The 18,576-nt window shown below is 40.7% G+C and overlaps 1 protein-coding gene across 2 annotated transcripts; it reads right to left on the bottom strand.

The window, feature by feature from the left end:
• Window positions 1–1,295: 1,295 nt before the first annotated feature.
• On the bottom strand, window positions 1,296–18,005 carry dhx57 (DEAH (Asp-Glu-Ala-Asp/His) box polypeptide 57). 2 transcript variants are annotated; one of them, XM_041781033.1, is made up of 25 exons: window positions 17,976–18,005; window positions 17,373–17,406; window positions 17,107–17,292; window positions 16,724–17,023; window positions 16,431–16,634; window positions 13,041–13,933; window positions 12,765–12,949; window positions 12,549–12,670; window positions 9,656–9,851; window positions 9,413–9,537; window positions 9,127–9,260; window positions 8,982–9,036; window positions 8,550–8,764; window positions 8,356–8,472; window positions 8,163–8,259; window positions 6,042–6,215; window positions 5,657–5,857; window positions 5,163–5,439; window positions 4,961–5,056; window positions 4,771–4,854; window positions 4,525–4,662; window positions 4,147–4,221; window positions 3,909–4,043; window positions 3,628–3,828; window positions 1,296–3,045 (listed from the first exon to the last, which is right to left on the bottom strand). In XM_041781033.1, exons 3-25 carry the CDS (start codon window positions 17,286–17,288, stop codon window positions 2,902–2,904), a joined length of 4,350 nt encoding a protein of 1,449 aa, XP_041636967.1. In that variant the 5' UTR covers window positions 17,289–17,292; window positions 17,373–17,406; window positions 17,976–18,005; the 3' UTR covers window positions 1,296–2,901. The 2 variants fall into 2 exon arrangements, with proteins under 2 accessions (XP_041636967.1, XP_041636966.1); XM_041781032.1 differs by lacking the exon at window positions 17,976–18,005 and having other exon boundaries at window positions 17,373–17,510.
• Window positions 18,006–18,576: the final 571 nt, after the last annotated feature.

Genomic DNA, 18,576 nt, shown 5'->3' with positions numbered 1-18,576 from the left:
ATACACTTGTACAAGGCCAGATTTTGCCTTCATGCAAATACAATTCCAATTAAACATTAGATTTTTAGTTTACAATAATGCTGCTTCTCCTGTCAGTTTCCATCACTAACATCAATCTTAGACGGGTTTGGTCAGGTTTAGTTTGCCAGGTGAGCCTAGTTAAAGTGAAACAACTTGAGGATCTTGTTCCACAGTATTAAGCAAGTCACATTTCTGCACATGAAAGTGTGAAATAGTGTAGAATTTTGCAAAAGGTATGAAAACCCTGGTCTCTTTTGTTAATATGGAGCTTGATCTGTTCAGATGTTTTTGATTGAAATGCTTTGATTTAAGAAAATTGCTACAGATTTCTGTTTCCAATCCTTTAGAAAATATTAAGTCTGTTTTGTATAATAACACAGCATTTTAAGTTATTTTGAAAAACATGCCATTATTATCATTGTCTAATAAAATCCAGACTACAACAATAATTGTTGATGAATGAAAAATCCTATTGACTGACAATTATATAAACTTTTTAGGCCAGGGGTGTCCAAAATTCTTTCTGAAAAGTGCCACGTACAGAAAATTACAAGGATGGTGGGGCCACTTTCGTATACCTTCCTTTTATGATATAAAAGTTAGTCAATCCAATCCAATTAAGGTAAAGATACACTAAGTGATTTGATATGCTTTAAAGTTAAGTCAAGAAAAAAGCACATTAATGAATTGTTGTGTCAAAATGTTTGTTTACAGAATTAGCACAGTAGCCTTGACTAGTGCTAAAAGTAAAACATATACTAAACCAAATAAATTCATACTGTCTTCACAAGCAGCATTTTTTTCTGTATCTTCTAATTGACAGACAAGTGTAGTTTTGTGCTACCTTCCCGGACGAGCCCCCAAGGTAACAAAAAAAAACTACGCTTGTCTGTCAATAAGTAAACAGATAAACTATACACTACAGTAAAGCACAAGTTTCATGCTCTAATATCAGATATTTTTCAATTTTGTTTTAGAATTTGCTGTGGGCCGATTAAAAATGGGCCAAGGGCTGCATTTGGCCCCCGGGCCACAGTTTGGACACCCCTAATTTAGGCCAAAAATAGTGTATACATAATAACGATATTTTTACCACATTTTTCTACAGTTGTCAGGTTTTCCCATCGCTGGCTTTGATGGTAGTAGGTTGTGAAACAAAAACACAAAGAAAACTTTTGTTTTTTTTTATTTGATCTGATTATTGGGAAGGAAAATTGCATTCTCCAAGAGCCTAAAGATGACACATAAAACTGCAGATTTAATCCTGACAGGACTGACTATGAACTAATCGTGTGTTTATTATGCATCACATTGACTAATAATGGCTTGCAGGCAGATTTAACTGAAAATCAGATCAAACGTTCAGTAATTTCTTTTAAAACTGTTGCATTCTTGATCACTCGGGTTGATTTGATGACTGTAGGGATTGAAAGATACCCTCTTTATCCACACCTTAATAGTCTTTTGGGGGCTGGATGGGGAGCTTTGGTGGGCCTGATATGGTCCTCAGCCTGCCAGATGATGAACACTGATCTATTTTATCAATCTGTCCTATGGTAATTTTTATCATAACATATTTTGAAGGTGTGCTGAGCTGATTCTAAACAGTTTAACTAGTCTGTAAAGACCTGTCAAAATAAAGGTGGGCTGCAAGGATTCTTAAGTGGGCAACCTGGTTGCCCAGACGTTAGAGAACTCAACTAGTGGTTCACAACAGTTCAGAGTGTATTAAATCACAGTAAGCCAGATAAAATCAGAGAGGAGTCAGGGGTCCTCCACCAGGAAATTTAGAACATCCAACACTGGATTCCCTGAAATATTAAAAACATTTATGCAACAACTTCTGGAGGAAGATGATTAAAGTTGTATAAGGTTGGCTAAAAAATAAAGACTGGAAAAGGAAAGGTCTTGGTCAATGTGCTTTTAAAAATGTAAGACTTCTCGCTGGTAAAAATAAAACTTTTTAAAGCTTTAAATTTCAAATATACAATGTAAGACTTTCCAAGACTTCTTAAGGAACCCTGAAAAGAACACAAAGCTCAGAAGGAGATGGGTGCAGGAAGCATAAAGCAAACAGCTAACTCTCCTCCCCTTTTATATTTTTATTCATGTGTGTGCAGTGTACAGTGGAATTCACCATTGTTAAGACATAAAAAGCTTTCAAATTCTTTGGCAGTTTTCACCAAATTCATCTGATTTTAAAAAAGCCCTTGCATTCACATGGTGAAAATGTAGCTCTGACATCATTATTACATTTAAATACATTCAGTAAATGTAAATACCATGCAGAAGCTCTTGGATTTTTCAATCATGCATTACAAATAAATACACAACCATTACAACTCTGCAGCCACTGTTAGAATAAAAGTCCAATATGGACCCGAGTAACGTCTCAGTTGTGGTGAAGACACACAACTCAACTAAATGTAGAGAAAATGACATCAAATTTAGATTTTTCTGTGCCAATTTACTGCACATACAGTAGTATGGCACTGGAAAACTACTCTACTTTTTGCATTTCATTAGGCCAAAGTAGGTCTGGTGAAAACAGCTAGAAGCGCTTAATTCATGGAGGTTTGTTGATCACCTGCATAGAGCTGTAAGTTTTTCTTTAAAGGCAACAAATGCTTCATAAAGCTTCTAGTGCAGCAACACAACCAAAGCTCTGTTTTCATGTAAACTAATACTTGTGTTAAAGTGTCAGGTAGCAGCAGGGCGATGTGTTACCTCACCTCTGGCGACCTCACTTCACCCCTCACTGATGGAGTAGCATGTTTTCAAAATCACTGAATGGCAGAAAGACATCATCACTGCAGAGCTTCATGCATTTTAGCCCTCGAGGGTGACAAAAAGGGGACAAATGTGTTTGTGGTAACAGAGTTATTGTGTAGTGATGAGGTGGACAATCATGCGGATGATGCGGGAGCCGCGGGGGCAGCTGCACAGGTCTATGCTCGGGTTCCTGATTTTGTCCTCAAGCAGCTGGTCCAGCTCCCAGCGCAGCTCTTTCACCAGCTCTGCCACCTGTGCAACACAAAAAAACACTCACTGGGGAATTTTGCATCATTCAGACACTTTTTTGGCTGATTTAATGCATTTCTGTTGAGAGAATGCCATTCTGTTTGTTTTTCCTTTACATAAATAACCATTTATCATCATGTAGAATGGATGTTAAAGTGAACACAAGGAATTTAAAAATGCACACATTAAATGCTCAAACTACTGAACTTGACTTGATTTGGAAAGGCACACACCTCTCTCTAGAAGGCCTCACAGCTGACAATGCATACCAGAGTAAAAACCAAGCCATGAGGACAAAGGAACTGCCTGCAGATCTCAGAGACAGGATTGTTGCAAGCCACAGACCTGGGGAAGGCTACTTAATGTGACACTCTGCAATAAAGAATTGTTTATGTAGCATTCATCAGATCTGTGCCTGTCAACAATCACGTCTCTGAGCTCTGCAGGCAGTTCCTCACATTTTTAACCAACTGTAGCATCAGACTGCAACTTAACACATTTGAAACAAGTGAAGGGGGTCTGAATGCTTCCTGAATGCACTACTATAATGTCCTTCTTGATGTTATTTCTAATCTGCTTCCTTACCTGATGAGAAGAAGCAGCAAATCTGATCCATCCATCATCCAGTGAGATCACAAACTCTCCTTTGTGCAGCTCCATGTTGACTTGCCCGCCTCCGAACAGCACCAGAGGATAAACAGACACCATGCTGCAGTCCCTGATGAAGACCCGGCTCGTCTTCACCTTCTCATGGTAAACCAGGTAGGGGCTGTTGTAGTGACGAACCTAAAGCACACAGAGGAGTTTATGAGAGTTACTGGCTTCACTAGCTGTTGTTGTGTCCTCTTACTCCTCAAGTTTCTTACCGTGTAGTTGACTGAGGAAGGATGCACGTGCACGCAGCCGTCGTTCTTAGTCATGAAGCGGAGCTCGCTGGCTTTGGGCTGCATCTTCATCGCACCTTTGCTGGTCATCTTGTAATTCCCCTGAGGAGCTCGTACCTAGAGAAGGATCAGAAACAGAATAGAAGAGCAGTTAGAGACAGTTTAATAGTTTTTACGGGCTCCATTTCTGGTCCAAATAAGAGCAAGAACGATTACATACCTGGACCACATTGGGATAGAGGGCAGCACAAAGCATGGCGGACATCAGCCGGATGTTTTCTGAGTTCAGATTTGCCTGAAAAAGGTGACGTAAGTGTACAATTAAAACAAATACAATATGCTAGGTAGATGTAGGAGCTATTTTTCAGTGTAAAGAGTTCAGACAAAATTTGAGCAGTTTTGCATAGAAGAATGAGTAAAATTGCAGTGTCCGGATGTGCAGTGCTGACCTAAAGGGGGTGAATAATAACATTTTTGTCAAAAAGACTAATTATCGTGACCATGATTTATCTATAAAGTCAATTAAAAAGGTGAAACATTCAAAGCAGAGAATACTTTTTATAGGCACTGTGCCCTCAGTACAATTTATGACTGTTACCTCAGGGCCTGTGGCCTCCAGAACCCCATCAGTGCCTTTAGAGCTCATTCGCTCTATAATCCTCGCTCTCAGTCCCTCTTTAATGAAGCCAATGTCAGACAGCAGCTCAGCAAACTGCCTCTTCAGACTGGCTATTTCCTATAAACAAAATCAGATTTTTATTGGATTGACTATGCCAAACAAAATGATTGAAAAAATACAAAAAAGACATGAAATCAAGGATTTCTGGTTAAAACACTACTGAACCTGTAATCCTCGCCAAGACAGAAAGTTCTCCCTGCAGTAGGCGAAGCCGGCCTGGTTTCCATTTCTTGCAGCACAGCACCAACCCTGCACAAGAGACAACATCCATTACACTAGCCATCTGTAAAGCTACATCAGTATTCATACATCTAAATACTGACTTTGTTTATTTTTTTACAAGTCAATAAAGAACCTTATAAGCCTGTAACAGAGCTAGGTGATCACTTTGAGCCACAGCATAGGCCAGTTTCTTCTCATTGGCTTCTTCTCTCTTATCCCATGGAGACACCTGGACAACAGAGATGCCAAATATAATCCCCCTTTTTTTAAAATTAAAATAATCAGTGGCTTGCTTCAGATTTTAGAGTAGGCATCATAGACCAACAGCATCTTACAAATGGGGATTTGAAGGCCAGACTGGCAGCGATGGTGAGTGCTGGGTCAAGGCAGCGGAAGATTGCTCCAAACAGCATGAGCTTTCCGATTCGTACGTCGACGGGCAGGCAGGCCAGGTGGTAGCCCAGCGGGGTCAGTTTCTCGTCTGCAGTAAGAGCTCCCAGGTCGCACAGGCGCTGCTTGGCTGCATCCAAGCTTCCCATAGCTGGGGGCTCGATGAGGTGGGAGAAAACAGACTCCAGCGTCTGCTCAGAAAACACGTCCAGGATCTTGATACTGTTAAAAGGAGGAGAAAATGTTAATGCTCACTGCTTTCATTGCCATATTTTCAGAATTGGACATGCTGCTACAGATAAGGCTAGAGGAAAGGGTCCCTCTGTTTATAAAATCCCAGCATGAATTTGAAAACATATCTGGTTCCTAGAGCCATGTTAAGCACTATCCCTGCTATTTGCATTTACAGAGATAAGAAAAAGAAAACAGATGGGCGTACCGGAGGCAGAGCTGCTCTAGAGGCACCCTCTGGATCTCAGGCAGCTGCTGCTCGGCCAGCTGATGTTGGAAGCAGTGGCTGGTGAAGAGGTGGAAGCAGACCCCTGAGGCCACGCGACCTGCTCGACCCTTCCTCTGCAGTGCGTTGGCCCGAGACACCCACGAGTCCTCCAGACTCTCCATGCTTTTAGATGCATCATACCTAAGGATATAAATAAGAAATTCAATAGAAATCTAACACAGTGAAAAACAAACTGTGCAACAGAATCTTTATATCTACTGCAACCATGCTGTTATTGCATTTCTTAAAAATATAAAACTGTAAATACAGTATACCTGAAGAATCAAAGTAATATTTATTTTAACATTTTATCCAAGAAAGTTACCTTTTCTCCTTCATCTTCCCCGAGTCGATGACGTATACCACATCATCGATGGTTACTGAGGTCTCAGCGATGTTAGTGGAGATGATAATTTTTGTTACACCCTCTGGAGGTCGACTGAAGACTGCCTGTTGCTCCTCATTAGACAATGTTGAATGGAGTGGATAAACCTCACACCTGGAGACAGGAAAGTACATTAATATTAGCATGATAATTTACTAATAGCTCCTGTTAGATTGATCGGAATATAAGTTCCAACGGTCAGGGGCAATTTTAGTTTTTCTGATGCCCTAGGCAAAGGTCATTATGAGGCCCTCGTCTATTTTTATTTAAGCTATCATAGCTAGTCAAGACAACAGTTTTGAAGCATTTACTTTATTAACAAAGCCACAGGACTACACAACTAAAGGACAAACAAATGTAAGAAAGCAGCATTTGTGCTCTAAAAAGCTCACAGCAAGGTGAAACTACAGATAAACATAAGCAAATATGTATACTACAGCTTTAGTATCAGTTCTACTGCCACAAATCATAATTTTTCAATTGTTTTATGATGTTTTACCACTCAGTAATCCATTATTTTATGGATTTAATATTTCTATATTGCGCAGCATTGCTAGAATTTGCTTGATAGGAAGACTGGGTCCTTTTGAGGAACCTGAACTCAGTAGAGAGGGTCCAGGAGTCCTCTCCAGGGGTTTTATTTTGACTATTTTCTGGGCAGCTTGTTTACATTATAAAAACAGATTTTAATTCATGAAATACTTTTTGTTGTGCACGTCACTTCTTTACCTGTGATTAAAGGGCTCTTGGTGCACGAGGCCACGGGACAATGTCTACCTTTGCCTAACGCCCCCTGTATTTCTAATGCACCCTACTTAAGAAAGGTGTTCAAAGTCTTTCTTGTATTACAGTTTTTTAAGGTAATAAAGAGTTTCCCTCTTACATCCCATATACACTAAACAGATTTTGGACAGTGCTAAAATAAGGAATCTATAACATGAACCATGAATGATTTCACACATATCACGAATAACATTGGTAATACATGAGACTTTTACACTCACTGGCCACTTTATTAGGCACACCTTGCTAGTACCAGGTTGGACTCCCTTTTGTCTTCAGAACTGCCTTAATTCTTTGTGGCATAGATTCAACAAGGTGTTGGAAAAACTCCTCAGATTTTGGTCCATACTGACCTGATAGCATCACTCAAATGCAGTCAGCTGCACATCTATAATGTGAATCTCCCGTTCCATCACATCCCAAAGGTGCTCTACTGGATTGAGACCTGGTGACTGGGAGGCCACTGGAGCACAGTGAAATCATCTTCATGTGCAAGAAACCAGTTTGAGAGGATTTGTGACATGGTGTCTTATCCTGCTGGAAGTAGCCATCAGAAGATGGGTACACTGTGGTGGGCTGTGGTGTTAAGATGATGCTCAGTTAGGACTAAGGAGCCCAAAGTGTGACAAGAAAATATCCCCCACACCGTTACACCACCACCAGCCTGATCCATTGATACATAGCAGGATGGATCCATGCTTTCATGTTGTTTATGCCAAATTCAGATCCTTCCATCTGAATGTTTATTGTCTGAATACTGAAATACTCAAACCAGCCCGTCTGGCACCATGCACCATTCAAAGTCACATAATCCCCTTTCTTCCTCGTTCTGATGCTCAGTCTTAACTTCAGCAAGTTGTCTAGATCACATCTGCATGCCTAAATGCATTGGTTTACTGCCAAGTGAGTGGCTGATTAGATACTTGTGTTAACAAGCAACTGAACAGGTGTACCTAATAAAGTGACCAGTGAGTGTATTTCTCAACACACCAAAGACAAAAATCTGCTTTTCATGGTGTTGAGTTTACTTGACATTTCAGTGAAGAACTTTTTTGCCCACCCTACAACCAAATAGTTTCAGTTTTTTCTTTACAAATTTGTCCCACACGTTTCAGGGTTTTTTTTTTGTACAAAAAATCTTTGTGATGTAAAATGCATATAATCTGTTGCCTGACACCTACACCTGCTATAAAAATGACTGAAAATACTTAAAAACATAAATACACATGCAAAAAAATAAATTAAGTTGCAGATGCACTCAAGTCCCCAGAAACAGACCTGGTTGTGCCTCTGTTGTTGAACAGTCTGTTGGATCTGAGCTGCTCATAGAGCATTTTGATCTCAGCGAGGCCTGGCAGAAACACAAGCACCGCACCTGGACACAGAAACAAAGATGTTACACCCACACTGGGAAGGCTTCTGTGACTCCAACCAGACCAGTCTGACTAATCTGTTTATGGGCAAGTCGTACCTGGAGGGTAGTCGTGTTTTCCATCCACAATCCACTCCAGCAGGCTCTCTACCAGGTCCATGTTGATCTTATCCAGGTCCATTGCAGCCATGGTCTTCAGCACAGACTTTTTAGTATCTACATCAACAAGAGCACAGAAAATGAGAGTTAGAGTTAAAACAGATCAGTTCATGTTATATTTATTCTACACTCACCTTTGTATCTGAGAGTGAGCTCCTGCAGGCTGAGCTGCTGGTCTGGAACCGAGTCTTTGACAAAGTCCTTCTTACAAAAAGACATGAAGTTCCACACGTCGTCACCCAAATCGTCCACCATGTCCCGAGGATCTGCTTTGCTTCCTCGTCCACTTGTGGAAGACGAATTCTGTTTCCCTGAGCGCATGTAAGGGCTGCCATCTTCGATGACGTAGCTGGAAAAAAACATTTAACAATTTAGATCAGCCACTTAATTAGGTATACCTCTTCAACTGCGCAATACTGCAAATCTCATCAGCCAGTTACATGGCAGCAAACCAGTGCACTTAGGCTTGTGAATATGGTCAAGATTGTCTGCTGAAGCTTCATAAACAATTTTCTTTAAGTTGAGTTTGCTCAAATATTTGCTGACATGAAGGAGGGCATGCCTACCGAGATTTAGCGATTGCATCTTCAAGGAAGAACTGGTCAACAGGAAAGGTACGCCCTGAAATCAAAGATAATTTTTTTTAAATCGATGAAATGTGTGTGGCAAATTTTTACTTGTGTAAAAGAGAAAAGGCAAACAGCTGATTACCTGGTATGTGGACAGAGGGACAGTTATAAAAATACTCAGAAAAGAGGCCGGCGTTTAGAGTAGCACTCATCAGAATAATCTTCAGGTCTGGCCTCTGCACTATGAGGTCCTTTAACACCAACAGCAAGAAGTCACTGGAAAAGAAAACAGAGTCATGGACAATGATCAGAAAAACAACTGAAAAGACGTTCAATGGCCTGAAAATGTTTAGGACCAGAAATTCAAAAAGGATCTGCACAAAAATTTATCAAGCAGAGCGTGGATGAGCACATTTTCCTAATCTCACCTCTCCTCTGTTCGCTCATGAACTTCATCCACAATGACATGTGTGACACCTCTGAGGTCTGCTTCACCCTCCAGCCTCCTCAGTAACACTCCTGTGGTGCAGTACAGCAGTCTGGTGGCAGAAGACTATCAGATGGGAACAGACAGAGATAAGAGATGTAGAACTGCTGTAAAACAAAATTAAGACTAGAAGGCTGCTAATGACTTGACATGATTTATGTAAGACTTGTCAAATGGGCCATACCCTGACACTCTCCAGGCGGATCTGGTAGCCCACGGAGTTGCCGAGACTCTCGGCTCGCTCCTGTGCCACCCTCTGAGCCACAGAGATGGCAGAGATGCGGCGTGGCTGAGTACAGATGATGTTTGACACGTCTTCTGCTCGACCGCCAAGTGAGGCGTCTAGGATGAACTGAGGGATCTGAGTGGTTTTACCACAGCTGCAGAGAAAAAAAAAACAAACATTTAATAGAAGCTATTCTCTTACAGAAGAAGACAACAGTAACAGGTTCAAAATGCATGGATTTGTTTGTCTCATTGGACCTTTTTAAAAAGGAATTACTTTATACCATCCAAGTACTTAAGCGGGAACTTATTTTTTATATATATTCTTTATTGCTTTAAAGGTAAACGTAGGTACTGATTGTGTCGTTTCTAAACAACACATCATAGAATAAAGGTGGCAAGAGTATTAAAAAAAAAAAATACATGATTCAATTCAGTTTGGTACAGTTCGGCTCAGTAAACCCTGATCTTGCTTGTGTTTCCACACCCAATGAATGCTCATCTAGCCTTACTTGTAGTTCTCAGAATCCTGGCCTCTCTTATAGGTAATTTCCACTGAGCAGTCCAGATCAGTTTTGTGCTGCACAGCATACGTTCCTTTGCATTCCCATTATCAAAAGTTGAAAAGGGTCTCAAAAAACCAACCTGTACTGCCCTACCTTTTTTGCATCCTTCCATAAGGGTGCCAAGCTAACCTATCCATCCCAGAAAAGTGGAGCTAAACTCAACAGAGGGTTTGCACTGACATCATTTTCAGCGCGTCACAACTGCTCAGCCTGGCTGCAAAACATGGCCGTCTGCTCTATGAGGAGCGGGTAAAAATGGGAGAAAAACCGACTAACATCTGCTTAAATTAGGGATATTTGGACTCGACAGAGATCTGTACTGTTGGGCGCCAGTTTGGCTTCGTGGTTGAAGCAGGCGCCCATAAACAGAGGCTACAGTCCTCGATGCACTGGTGGCATGTTGCACCGTTTGGTGCTCGTCTTCCCCCTCTCTCCTCATGTTTCCTGTCTCTCTCTAGCTGTCCCATCACAATAAAGGCAATAAAGTCCCCACACACACGAATAAAAAACAGAGATCCATACTGTTTCCTGGTCCATTGTCATCAAGGTGTGGTGATAAATTGAGGTTTCCTGACATTTATGTGGACCTGATTTTAAGTACATGAAGCAGAGCCTGAAGGCTCACATCAGTGATGGATGTGAAACTGAATTAATGATGAAGTTTTGTGAATACAAAGTTTTAGATGAGTCGATTCTCTGTATTTCACTGATTAATATACTTCTTTTTACTTCAGGTAACTGTGAAGAGATGGCACTGTTGTTCTTCTGCAAAATCTATTTGCAGAACTTCTGGCTGCAGCCTATTCTAAAGCGAGATCAACATACCAAGGTTTTCTTATCTAATTCTGATTTTAACACCAATTAGCTTATTTTCAATGAGAAAAATTCACACAGCACAGCTCTCAACTTTTACATCATGCTGTAGAAACTGCTAGAATGTCAGATATGTTCACTTTATGAAGCATTCTCAAAAATAACTTCAATATTTAACCAAATAGAAATCAGGTTAATGGCTACTATTTAATCTCTGATAAGTACTGATGGACCTGAACCTTTTTTAGTCTTTCTCCTATAAAACCAGCATTGCAGGACTTATAATACTGCATTAAAACTTGAGTTATTGTCATTAAATGCCTGTCACCTCAGGTATTATTTTACCGTATGGCTGATCTGCTAAAATTTAAGTTTTAATTTTCCTTTAAGGTAAGAGGAAGATGAATTGAGTGGGGTTAAGATAATATTCTTCACTAAGGCCGGTCACACACGACAGGATTTAAAGCCAAATTTGAGGCAAGATTTGCTGCACCGGACTGTCTTGGGGAAGATCCCGAGTGAGGCCTGTCACAAACGATTATTAGTCTGAAGAGTCTGCATGCGTGTGGTGTCAACACAATTGTATTACCGCTCCAAATTGAGTCGTATCCTCCCAGATCCCTCATCGTAAATATCAAACGCGTATTTTTTATTAGTCCGATTGGAAGTGAGTGCATCAAAATTTTGTTCATAGGTGCACGAATTGGTCGTCCTTATTAGCATACTGCTATGATTTAGAAATGTATCTGACGATCTGTACTGACTACGGTCAAGATGAAGTTTTAAAACAGTAGTTTTGAGCTGTAATAAAGCTGTTACATCTTACTCACTACTGATTTCTGCCACTCATCCTTTCTACAACTCAGCAGCTGGATCTGCAGACTCACACTGACTGTGACGTCAGATGCATACCCTCAACAGTCCACCCACCAAGTGAGGGTACAGACGTCTCTGGACCACCTGATGGAAATGAGGATCTGGAACATTTGGCTCTCATCAGTAATGTGAGCTGGTCTTCAGGCTTCTAATCAGCTCTTCATTTGGTATTTTTTGTCTTTTTATGTCTATTTAAGAACAATAAAAATGGAAAAAAAAAGGTTCTCTAGTGGGAGCCAGCTCTTAAAACCAGCTTGTAACTACAGTCTTACCATTACCCTACAATGTTTATCTGCTAGAAAAGAAACACAGGAATTGGAAAACAAGGATAAAAGGTCCCTAAAAAGGCACTCAGTACAAGTTTTTGACCTATCAACAGACTGTAATTTGTCTAGCTACACCCCTCAGATTAAAGAATATGTAGAATATGGGAAACACTTTGCTTCTGAGCAGTTTCAGAGTCCATTTCAGTTTCCTTCTCCCTGCAATCAATGTGAATCATGTCTATATATTAATAATAAATAGTTATAAATAGCATCGCCTCAATTTGAGGTTTTCTGAATTTGACAACCCCTCCTGCTGCCCTGTGTGACTCACCCCGTCATCCCGCTGACAACCAGCACCTGGCATCGCTCTAAAAGGTCAAGGATGTTTTCCTTTTCTTGCCATGCTGGCAGCTTCCTCCTCTGCTCTAACATGGACCTGAAGCGCCTGGATGACTGCACACGAAAACGAGTGTAACACCACATATTGAGGAGGAATGAAAGAAAGATTCAACAAGAAGACAACATTTAATTTTCTATCCATTTTCACCTGCTTTTTCTGGAACTCTCTGCACAGCTTGCCGTTTTCTTGCAGAACGTTATCCAGCTTCATGTTGTGTTTATTCACCATCCTCTTCCTCAGGTTGACGTAGCTCTCGCTCTCCACTGGAACAGCTTCATCCTCATCTTCCTCATCTCTATCATCCAGATCCTCTGCGTCTGTTGTCTCTTTCACTTTAGAAAAAAAAAAAATTATAGGAATAAAACTCAAACATGCATGAAAAAATTAAAAGTACTTGTTGAAAACTAAGGGTTTTTGACTCACCTTCTGTGGGTTTCTGCTGATTCGGTGGAGCACTCCTTCTGCTGTTGGCATGACTACTGCCACTACTACCCCTGCTTTCCTCAGAGGCATTGCTCCTCACACTTTTACTCTTCGCTATGGCAAGAGAAGGAGGAGGAACGACCACAACAGGCGGTGGCGTGCTGTATTTGTGATGACTGACAGCCAGCAGTTCCCTCATCGTGTTTTCATCTTCACATACGGTGATCAGAGTGTAAACAACCGGCTCGCTGCTCTTTGCTGCAGCCAAAGCTTCTCCAAATAATCTCTCCGTCACACTGAGCCTCCCTGCAGCTCCGACAGACTCGTCGGTGGTGCTGAAGGCAACTATCGGAGCCTGGAAAGGGTACCGGTTCCCTTTGGGGAAGCGGATCTGGAGCTCGTATTCAGGAGGGGAGTAGCTGCTGATGCCAGGCTGGCTTGGACCTGTCAAGTCTGGGGAGTCAGCCCCAGATTTTACTTTAGTGGGGAGCTGGTGTTTAAACTTGCATTTGTCTCCAAACCTGCAGCCCTGCCCTTTCATGTAAAATCTGCAGACGTCACGCATGTTAAAATCTCCTCCTCCACCTCGACTCCCAACTCTGTCACAATTCTTGTTGTTTGAGAGGAAGGAGAGGTCCAGGCTTACTGTCCAGACTGAATTAGCAATGCGCTCACTGAAGCGATCCCCGTAGATGGCAGCTAGGGCCAGAGCTTCTTCCTGCCTCTGGCTCAAACACTCATCCATAGGAACGCTTTCCAGGCCATCAACGGAGAGGGCTTTCTGGCCAAAGCGTTCAATGAAAACCTGGTGGAGGAGCTGTTCTAAAGTGCTGCCAAATTCCCCTCCGCCAGACTCCAGTGCCTGCTTGCTGCGCTCCCTGTCAAAGCCAAACCTGCACAAATAAAAGAGGAGGAAAGAAAGTTATAATACAGCAGACAGACAAGCAGCATCATTCTGGCTTCAAATCAGAAGAGCGGTTCACTAAAGATGTTCTGAAACAATTTACTTATGCCAAAAATTTCAATTCTTAAACCTGGACTTAGAAATTAGCCTTTAAGCTGAACCCTTTCAGCATCATCACTAAAATTTAAAAAACAAAAGGTTTCTATATCTTAAAAAAGGCAGTACAATTCAATGCTTGTAAGTGTCCAAAAGACTTTGATATTAACAGTCAGAACAGCCCACTTTTTCCCATAATTTAGAAAACATTTTGGCCTGCAAGGCCCTTCAGTAATGGCACCTATCATACATACAAAATACATATTTATAGGGGTTTTTTGTCCACCAAAGTAGCAATTTTCAAACTTTTTTTGCTCCGGCACACCATCTGCATATACATGCAATCTCCCTTTTTAACAAGTCTTACAGTTTCTTGATTGATTTATACTTGTAGTAATAATGCAAGGTTGTTTAAATCTACAATGCACACCAAGACCTGCCTCGCTACACCATTTAGAAACAACCTAGTTTCACAAATACATGCTAAAATTAATGTTTTTGCAGCATATGTTAAAGCAATATCAGCCTTGTTCACAGTTGTTGATTAACAGCAATCTGCTGCAGCAAATCCCAAAACTTTTTGTCCATATTATTTTCCATTTTTACACCAAATTATCTAATGCAAACATAAATGAGACAACAACACATTTAGAAAATATCCAGAAATGCCACAAAATGTTTTCTCAGAGGTTGTCCATTCTTTTTTTCATACTGAATGATATTATGAGTTTTAAAACAATATGACTCCAATGGTTTTCCCAATCACTGAAAGTGTCAAAGAAAGCCAAAGCTTGTTCATGTTAGAGTATCCTAATTACTCACAAATTCACACCAAGGCACACCTAGACTTGTGTTTGAAAACTACTGCAATTAACAATGCCTTTTGAAGGTCTGAACTAGGAAAGTTGCTACCACTTTCTGTACGGCAAATTTCAAAAATGAAAGGCATCCAAGATCTCTCAGTATTAGGGTGAGGCTGAATCTTTTTTTATTCAATGCCCTATTTATGAAATGTCACATGGTGTCAAACAAAGACATTTTTTTTGTCATGAACGCCCAAATTTGGTGATTTTTGTGTCAGGAAAGGCCTCTTAAAATAAAGGTGGGTTACAAAGAGTTTTAAGTGGGCAACCTGGCAGCCAGATGTTAGAGAACTGGACCAGTGTTAATTTTGTCAACTCAAACTACGACCAAAGATGTTCCTCGACAGCCTTTATTCCCATGACGAAAACTAAACCAAAACAAACAAAAATAGATCTGTGATGAATAAAACTGACAAAAAGTAAGCTTATTTTTGGTCAAGATGACTAAAACTAGATTAAAATGTAATGTAGTTTTTGTCTGACATTCAAAATCTGTGAAATTTCTCCACTGTGGGTAAATCTGTCAAAAAATATCTATTGCTATTCTGCCTCTCAGCTGTAGAAAGCAGGAATCCCAGGTTTGGCAGAGTGCAGAGAACACACTACCATGATTTGGTACCAGATTTAGACAAGAAAATAAATGCTTGGACTAAAAGTAAAGACTAAAATGTGAGGACTTTTTATGGACTAAAACTAGACTAAAATGCTTTTGAGCTTTTGTCGACTTCAACTAGACTAAAACTAAAACTAAAAAGGGTAGAAATTACTAAAATGTGGCTAAAACTAGAATGCATTTCATTTAAAGGCTAAGACTAAAATTAAAAACAGCTGCCAACACTGAACTGGACTAGTGTTGTATGACAGTAAATAGTTTATTAACTCACAGGGAGTCAGAAAAATCAGAGAGGGGTCCTCCAGGAAATTTAGAACATCTAACACAAAATTCCCTGAATAATGGAGAATACTTGAACAAAAATTTGTAGAGAAAGATGAACAAAATCAAATAAGGTTGTCTTGAAAACAAAGACACATCTTAGGCAATGTGCCTTCTAAAATTTATGTCCTATCACTGGCAAAAATCAGACTTTTTATTGCCTTAAATGTGAAATGAGCAATGTAAAGTGACCTTTTAAGGATGTGCAGGAAACCTGTTTAATTGCTTCGTTTTTGTTTTTATTGTTAACTGTTAAAATACTCTAAATTGAAATGTCTTATAAATAAAACATCAATATTGCTTTGGTTGCTGGAACTGTATTTTTTTTGTTTGCTACTATCAAATGTTTATCCACCTTAAATAAGTTTCTCCTTTAACTCCAAAACAGTAGTCTCAAGTAGAAACCATAATTTGTATTACAAAAGTTTAAGCTACTGTTTTTGCGAAGAAACAGTTTTTCAGGATTAGATCAAATACTGAGCAGTCCATTTCACTGATCATATTAGATGCCTTTTTATACTTGTATTCCAACAACACAGTGGATAATTGTCAACCCTGAAGTTCCCAAAAAGAGTAAGGAATTTGTACATCACCTGCAGAGTTTTCCTATAGCAAATAGGGAAATGATGGGCTCAGGGGTGGGCCGTTCATCATCAGACAGCGGTTCATATGCTGGGCTCTCTGCCTTCTCCACAGGCTCGTCATTGGTGTTCCAAAACTGGCCGTCCTCGCGGTGGTCCAACTCATCAAATTCTTCCTCTTCCTCTTCTCCACCTGTATAATCTGAGCCAGATTCACTAAAGCAGAGAGGATAGGCGTGTCATTAGAAAATCCCCTTATTATAACAATGCCATGTTCTTAAATATTCTAAGTTTAATGTACGTACTCATAGGGCTCATCAAAGTCCTGGGTCTGCAGCTCCCGCAGCAGCTCCTTGAGTTGTTCTTGGTTCTCATTAGTCATGAAGATCCTCTGCAAGGGCATGGTGCTTGCCTCCAGCCTCATGCCCTCTCCTGGCTTTGAGTACGTTCTTGTCCTCGCCAGGGACCTTGGGAGAGCCTTGCTGTTGCTGCCTCTCCCATCACTTCTGCCATCCCTGTCTCGATCTCTTCCTCCTCTTCCTCTTCCTCCATCTCTGCCACCTTCACGTCTGCCACCTCCGCCTCCTCCTCGTCCTTTGCCAGGTCTGAACGAAGTGTCAGGTAAACAGAGAAAACGTGAACACACTGTGAATTTTCCTATCCTACGATCATTTCCGTTGCTACGAACCTGCTTGAACGTGGTGGTCCAAAATCAAGGCTGAAATCATCATCGTCATCCCAGCCAGCAGCTCCTCCTTTCCTGCCTCCGCCACCGCCACCGCCTCCGCCTCCTCGTCCTCCACCTCCTCTCGGCTTGTTGAATCTCCCACCTCCTCTGTTTGGCTTCCCACCTCTTCTCCTCGCATTCATGTCTCTGTGAAAACATTCACATCACAGTGAGCTCAGCTTCATTAGTGCTTAAAATAGAGAGCACTCACATCAAGGTATACTCACGTTCAATCAGAGTCCCTTCATGGCAGCATGCAACCTGTGAGGAGAGGCATGAAAACACAGACTTTGAATAAATCTTCCACCAAAGAGAGCAGCTAGAGCAGACAGCTTGCGCACAGACGCACACAGAGCTTGTGGGGTGGCTCGTTGTGGCACTTCAGTTCAAGTACGAGTAATGAGATGGTGGCTGACACAGAGCGCTGCTGGCTACAATTATGCAATCAGACCGGGCACGCAGACTAACAAACCAAACCAGGGCGATGACCATTTAGCTTCACGCTTGGCTCACTGACAACGTGTCTACTGAGCACGCTGCACAACAGGAGCACGTAGCTTTGATCAGGAACACCGTATTTGGTGTGCTGTAGCCCGAAACCGGGACGGCTTTCAGTTAAGTATATACAGCCCCGGGAAGCTAACAGGCTAACAGCTAGCAAGCTCTATCCATTCTCTAGACTCACTAAGCTGGCCGAGAAAAGCCTTCCTATGAGACACGAAGAGAGATAAAAGTGCTTAAGAGTGCCATTTTGTCAGGGGAATATATACGAAGCATAAAAGTTTACAGGTACTTTAAAAACTTCACTTTGAAAACAAGCCTGAACTAACCTGACACAGCTGTGGCATCCACCGGCAGCCTGCATCCCTCTTATTGGTCCAAAATCAGGGTTCAACGGATCTTTTCCGGTGTCTTCTGACGTTGGTATGGAGGCCAACTTCCGACACTTAACAAAGAAAGTAATGACATAAAATAAATAAATAAATAAATTTTAGAAATCGTAAGTCGAGTAACTATACATATAGTACGAATTACAAGAAGGTAATGATGGAGGGGGAAAAAGTTGAAATATGGGTTATTCATAATTATAAAAAAAAAAGGTGAGAGTAAGCCATAATTACGATAAAGGTTGTCGTTTTCATTAGATAAGTCAAAACTTTTCGATAAAAGTCTTAAAAATTAAATCAAATATATGAGAATGAATGTCAGTATAAACAGTCATGTTATTCAGTCAATATAAAGTCAATATATTCAGAGATAAAATGTCATTACAGTAGGTCATGATTATTAGAAAAAAAGACAAAATTATGTGAAAGTGGCAGAAATTATAGGATAAAATGTCAAAACGAGGTGATAGTAAAAATATGAGTTACAGAGTCAACATTATTTGTAAATCATTATAATGAGATAAATAAAAATTCAGATTTTTTT

This window comes from Cheilinus undulatus, linkage group 23, assembly GCF_018320785.1.
Source record: "Cheilinus undulatus linkage group 23, ASM1832078v1, whole genome shotgun sequence".
In the NCBI taxonomy this organism is placed as follows: domain Eukaryota; kingdom Metazoa; phylum Chordata; class Actinopteri; order Labriformes; family Labridae; genus Cheilinus; species Cheilinus undulatus.
The sequence above is the reverse complement of the archived record's forward strand: the minus strand, read 5'-3'. Positions and strand labels throughout refer to the sequence as shown.

What these genes read in the sequence shown, in the direction of transcription:
- dhx57 (XM_041781033.1), bottom strand. Translation starts at nt 17,288, where the DNA reads ATGAATGCGAGGAGAAGAGGTGGGAAGCCAAACAGAGGAGGTGGGAGA. An exon ending in CATGAGCGAACAGAGGAGAG is followed by an intron (nt 9,261 to 9,412) that starts GTGAGATTAGGA and finishes TTTCTTTTCCAG; the next exon opens with TGACTTCTTGCTGTTGGTGT. An exon ending in GCTCACTCTCAGATACAAAG is followed by an intron (nt 8,473 to 8,549) that starts GTGAGTGTAGAA and finishes TTGTTGATGTAG; the next exon opens with ATACTAAAAAGTCTGTGCTG.